The sequence below is a fragment of the Lygodium microphyllum genome, chromosome 6 (genome assembly GCF_053477565.2).
Source record: "Lygodium microphyllum isolate KBCC chromosome 6, Lygodium_microphyllum_v1.1.10, whole genome shotgun sequence".
Lineage (NCBI taxonomy): Eukaryota > Viridiplantae > Streptophyta > Polypodiopsida > Schizaeales > Lygodiaceae > Lygodium > Lygodium microphyllum.
This window is the reverse complement of record NC_141140.1, coordinates 118,264,283-118,269,634: the sequence shown is the minus strand read 5'-3', so window position 1 is coordinate 118,269,634 and position 5,352 is coordinate 118,264,283. Positions and strand designations below refer to the sequence as shown.

General features: G+C 44.5%; 1 protein-coding gene across 1 annotated transcript; it reads right to left on the bottom strand.

Moving 5' to 3' along the window:
- Positions 1-4,491: 4,491 nt before the first annotated feature.
- On the bottom strand, positions 4,492-5,067 carry LOC148035024 (dirigent protein 21-like). Its single transcript, XM_087680766.1, has one exon. It carries the CDS (start codon positions 5,065-5,067, stop codon positions 4,492-4,494), a length of 576 nt encoding a protein of 191 aa, XP_087536892.1.
- Positions 5,068-5,352: the final 285 nt, after the last annotated feature.

Sequence of the window (5,352 nt, the reverse complement as noted above, 5' to 3'; positions counted from 1 at the left end):
GTATCTTGATTCGCCACAAACAGGACACTCTCGTGCGAACTCATGAATCCCACGAAATAAGACACAATCATTGGCACATGCATGGATCTTGACATAATCGAGACCTCCTAGAGATGTCAAGTAATGTCTTACTTGCTCTCTCTTAGTTGGCAATTTGTTTTCTTTTGGAAGCATTTGTGATAATAACCTACATATATTTTTAAAAGTGAGTTAAAAAACCACCAACATATATTTCTGTCTGATTTCAAAATAGAACAATTAATATTATGATTCATAAGCCAAACTGAATTGATACCTACTTCAATAACGCATCCAAACTGACATTACTCCATCCATAAATTGTTTGCAAGTTAAGTATCTCGAGGGACGCACGAAGAACAGAGTACGTGCAACCTTCATACAACGGAGTAGATGATGCTACATATAGTGGATCATCTGGCTTCGTAGAGTGACCTTTTCCCTGAACTGGTTGCGAAAATAGATAGTGTACCATGTTGTCCAAAATCTCATCCTCTACAACTTGATGGGGCATTTCATGAGGGCTACTATCATGGTCGTCAGTCTCTACTCTGCTTGAAGACTCTGCCTCCTTGCGTCGACGTTTTGCAGCATCTCGACGCCCGGGAGGGAGCATGTGAGGATGTGGCACCGCATCCTGCTCAACCACAAAAGGGAGTTTCATGTACGTTGATATATAATTCCCGTAACATAGACATGCAATCTTAGTGGTAAAAAAAAACAATGAATACCGGTGATTTTTATCGGTCCTATTCTCCATACAAGCTGAGGTGTGACATTGCAATTCGACATGCTCGAAAAATACACCCTCGACAACGATCACACATGCATTTAATTTTTCGTCGTAGCCATGCATCTCAATTATGAAGACGTAATGTTTCATCCTCACTTGAGGATGTGCTCATTGACTCATCAGCTTGCACCGCACTAGGTGATGACGACGTCGACATGATTAAACCTAATTCATGACAACATCAAAATATTTGTCATTCATATGTTTACATAAGATCTCAATTTTAAATACACAAAAATCATCATAAATACATTAAAACTTATGATAAGAATTCACTATCAAAACTTATCTTAAAAACAAAAAATTATGATAAAGCCCAAATGCACGTCTATATCCGCGTTTACCTACGCGTCTATATTGGCGTCTATTTTCGCGTCTATGTTCGCGTCTATACTCGCGTCTATCTGAACAATAGACGCGCATATACACGCAAAAATAGACGCACACGTCAAAATTCAAACTTTACTTAAATCATTTCTTTTCAAACTGCGCCTTTCCTTTCTTGCGTTTTTTGTGGTTCTGAAGCTTGAGTTTAGCCGACATGCAGTCTCTTCATGCCTCACCTCCTCATGACTCACCTCTTCTTTCATTTCAAACACACAAGAAGGGAAAAAGGAAAGCCAAGGAGAGGAAGAAAGAGGAGAACAAGAAGAAGCAGCAAGCAAGCAAGCAAGCATCAAGGGAGGGTAACTTACCAAGGAGAGGAAGAAGGAGAAGGAAGAAGCACCACCACCGGCCACACCAAACACCCAAGGTGAGTCTCGCTCTCTCTCTCTCTCTCTCTCTCTCTCTCTCTCTCTCTCTCTCTCTCTCTCTCTCTCTCTCTCTTTGTTTCTCTCTTCCTGTCTCTGCTCTGTCTGTGTATTTAGGATTTGTGATTCCATTATGTATTGCATTTTGTAAATCATCAATGGCGGTCGTCGGCCTAAAATCAACCAACCGAGCGCGTCTGATAGCGCGTCTACATCTTAGTGTAGACGCAGATATAGACGCGAAAAATGTTTCCTCTCATAGCGTCCGAGGGCGCGTCTTAATGCACGTGTGCTCTGCAGTGTACACGCGATAATACACGCACGGCACAGAAGGTTGACCTGCAGTCTACACGCAATTATACACGTGCATTGACCTGGAATGTGCGTCTGACAACGCGTCTGTGCTGCATCTTAGATGTGCAGATAGACACACTGGACAAAAAGTTCACTCTGGAGCGTGTTTGAGGGCGCGTCTAACCTGAAATTTAGACGCGGGGATACACGCGCCAAGTCTCCCAGTTCTGATAGTAAACAATATATTTTTGCAATGATGAATGTGACCAATCCCATGTTTGTGTTTATCAGTTTTCTTGTTTAAGAGAAGCATTAGCACTTAAGTGTTATGCTCAATGTCTAAAGAAAGCTCTTTGAAAATGTAGGTAATATATGATTTTTTGTATGTAAATAAATTTGTCTTTTTCCTGTGTTTTTTTTGCAGATGTCGTATCCTGGTTCATCTAGCAATGACCCGGATGTGGATCGCATGAATGATACATTGGCCTCCTTTGGCAGGGGAGTCAATGCATTTTTTGGAGGTTTTCCTAGTAGAGAAGACTTCATGGGAGAGATGACCAGACACCTTGGCCGCTCTCCCACAGCGGACAAGGTATTCAATGTCATGTCTGGGACGCCTCTGACGTCTTTGCTTGGCACTACTTCCCAGACTCCACATGCAGGTACTCCACATGCAGGTGCTCCATGTGCAGGTACTCCACGTGCATCGGCTGAAGCACAAGCATCTGCAGAAGCACGTGCATCTGCAGAAGCTCATGCGTCCAGTAAGGTAGAGGGTAGTCGACAGAGAGGGAGGAGGGAGAGTCGAGGGGGAGGACGAGGCTTGTATGGGGGTTGCCTAGGAGGTGGCGAGAGATCACCCTCACCAGTTGATCACATAGAGGAGGTTGTACGCCAGTACTATAGAGTTACAGATGCTGGTGGCATCTTTCATGATGATGAGGGAAGGGATGTAATGGCATACATGAGGAGCGTCGTATATGCGACGTATAAAGATTGTTTCATTGCCTTCAAAAATCAGAAAAGCGGCTTGTGGCAGGAGGTGTTGAGGGCAGTCCATAGGAGGTACCCAAATCCTGAGGGTCAGCGATTCTCGGATGATTGGGGACGTACAGAAGTGAGGGATATGCTTCACAACAAAAGATCCCACCTCATGACACGGGCCAGGGACTCACTACGGAGTCTGGAGGAGGGGCGTGGAGCCTATAGCCAACCACCTATGTGCCACTGTATAGAGTGAAAGAAAGCCAAGAAGAAAGCAGCAGAGAAAGTGAAGAGTCGCCAGCACGCAGAGGCGCGACGGATCCAAATGGAAACAATGGGATCGTCGCATTACGGATCGGACGGCAGAGAGTCGTGGGAGACAGAGTTTGTAAGTATATTTTGATTTCTAGTTTTTTTTAATTTATATTTCTTTCAATTCTTTATATATTTTAGTCTAATATATTGTGACTCATAATTGTTTGTATATCTCTAAATGTTTTGCAGACTACCATCGTTGGTAGGACACCTACTCCTAGAGAGGTAGATTACCATCGAGGCCATAACCGCGCAGCGACATGGCTTCACTTTTATGAGGAGAGTCTCATCACTGAGGACCAATACAACCGGGCCATGAGGATTCGACAGCCAGAGGAGGTATGTTTTTCTTACTTTCCTATTAAAAGTATAGCTAATTATAACTTTTTCTCCACCTTGTCTATGTAAGCAACCCTGATCTTTTGTGTGCAGAGGCGAACCCAGATGTGGAGCATAGCGAGGAGGGGGATAGCGACACTAGTAGCCATGGTGGTACTAGCGAAGATGTTTCCTCTTCAGATTCGTAGAGGAGCACCATACCTCCTCATGATGCCTTCTTTTCTTGTATATGTATGATATCTCTTTGAGCCTACTGCTTGCGGCCACGCTTTAGGTCGCAAGCACTTAAACTTCCCTTGTAAATGCTTTTGATATATAATGAATACATGGACTTTTATTTTCAATTCTCGTGCCCGTAAGATACATTGTCTTTTTTCCAAATACACAATCCGATGTATGGGAGGGGGGAAAAAAAAAACAAGTTGAAGTGTTATAGTATTGGACCCTCATGTCAAGCATGCTTTGAGAGGACTAATTGGCCTTTCAAGGATACATAATGAAATGATGATGAAATGTATGTATAAGATGCATGCGATGATGTATAAACCAAATAATAGAGTACCTTTCTCATCCCCTGCCCCCAAAATCTCGCCCAATATTTCTATAGTCTACTCATGTTTGCAGACTAATTTTTAACATAAAGTTCCCTATAGTCCATAATCCAATGATACTTTATCATTTATGTACTCCATAATCTACACATCAAACTACGCTTAACCCAATAGCCACACCAACTTTTACTACTATACATGCCCATGCCCACAACAAATGTAAAACTTTTGGGGTAACAATATAAATACATAATCATAATCTCAAGAAGCATGCTATGGGATTGACAATTCAAATGAAAGGTCATGTGGTCATATGCTTAAGTAGTTGTATGTTAGCCTTTAGGGAGGTGTTATTACAAACAAGTGCTTTTTGACTGGTTGGTTTAAGAATGCGAAGAAAAGATCGAAGACCTCGAGAGTCGGCACACTTCTTGTTTGTGTGGTTTTATAGCCAAGGGAGGAAGCGGATGTCGTGGTGGAAGAGGCGGTAGTCGCCGTCCAAAATGAACTGCGTTGCGAAACCGTAGCCACGAGCGCCACGGAAGCTGCCGGTGCCACCCATGACGGCGAGTTCGTTGGTGCGCTGGGCCTTCACCTCCGCCTGGATCTGGAAGGTGCCCTTGAAGTGGCCGTCGTCGTAGGCGATGTACTCCACCTCCACCAGGTCGATGCTCTTGCCGGATAGGTCCAGGCTGTAGCTGGAGTCAATGGTGAAACCCCGCGCGTAGCCCAACAGGCTGGAGGTGCGCTCGGGCCCCGACGTCACGTTGAACGCGAATAGTTCACTGTGGCCAAATCGCCCAGTAAAGCTGGCGTTGAGGGGCGGCAGCATCTTCTGATTTATGCTGCGGTCCCCCTGCAGTACCTGCACGTAGTACTGCAGCCGGCAAGCCTTGAACTGCGGCGGCGCTGGATAGGGCTCGTCCGCCGCGCAGCCTGATGACATTATATGATTTTGTTTGTGATCATGGAAATGCGGCCCTGCACGTGCCCCTGGCTGCCCGCGCATTATTATCATCATCGCTAATACGAGCCATAGCAGATTAGGCCAGCTCATGATGCCCGTTGCTACATTAATGCTCATCGTGACGCGCCCTACAGTTCCGCGCCAACAAACAGCTAGATTTCAGCCGAAGAAGAAGATCAAGGAGAAAAACATGAAAGAAGAAGAAGAAAGGAAGAAGTATCAGACAACAAAGAAAGATTATAATGAAGAAAGTGCTGTTATGCAGATCACAGGGTACTGCACGGCTACAGTATACAAGCAGTGTCTCTAGCTGATAGAACTGAATGCAGATCACGACGA

Bases quoted from the DNA above. Each gene is read 5' to 3' on its own strand.
- LOC148035024 (XM_087680766.1), bottom strand. From the start codon at position 5,067: ATGATGATAATAATGCGCGGGCAGCCAGGGGCACGTGCAGGGCCGCAT.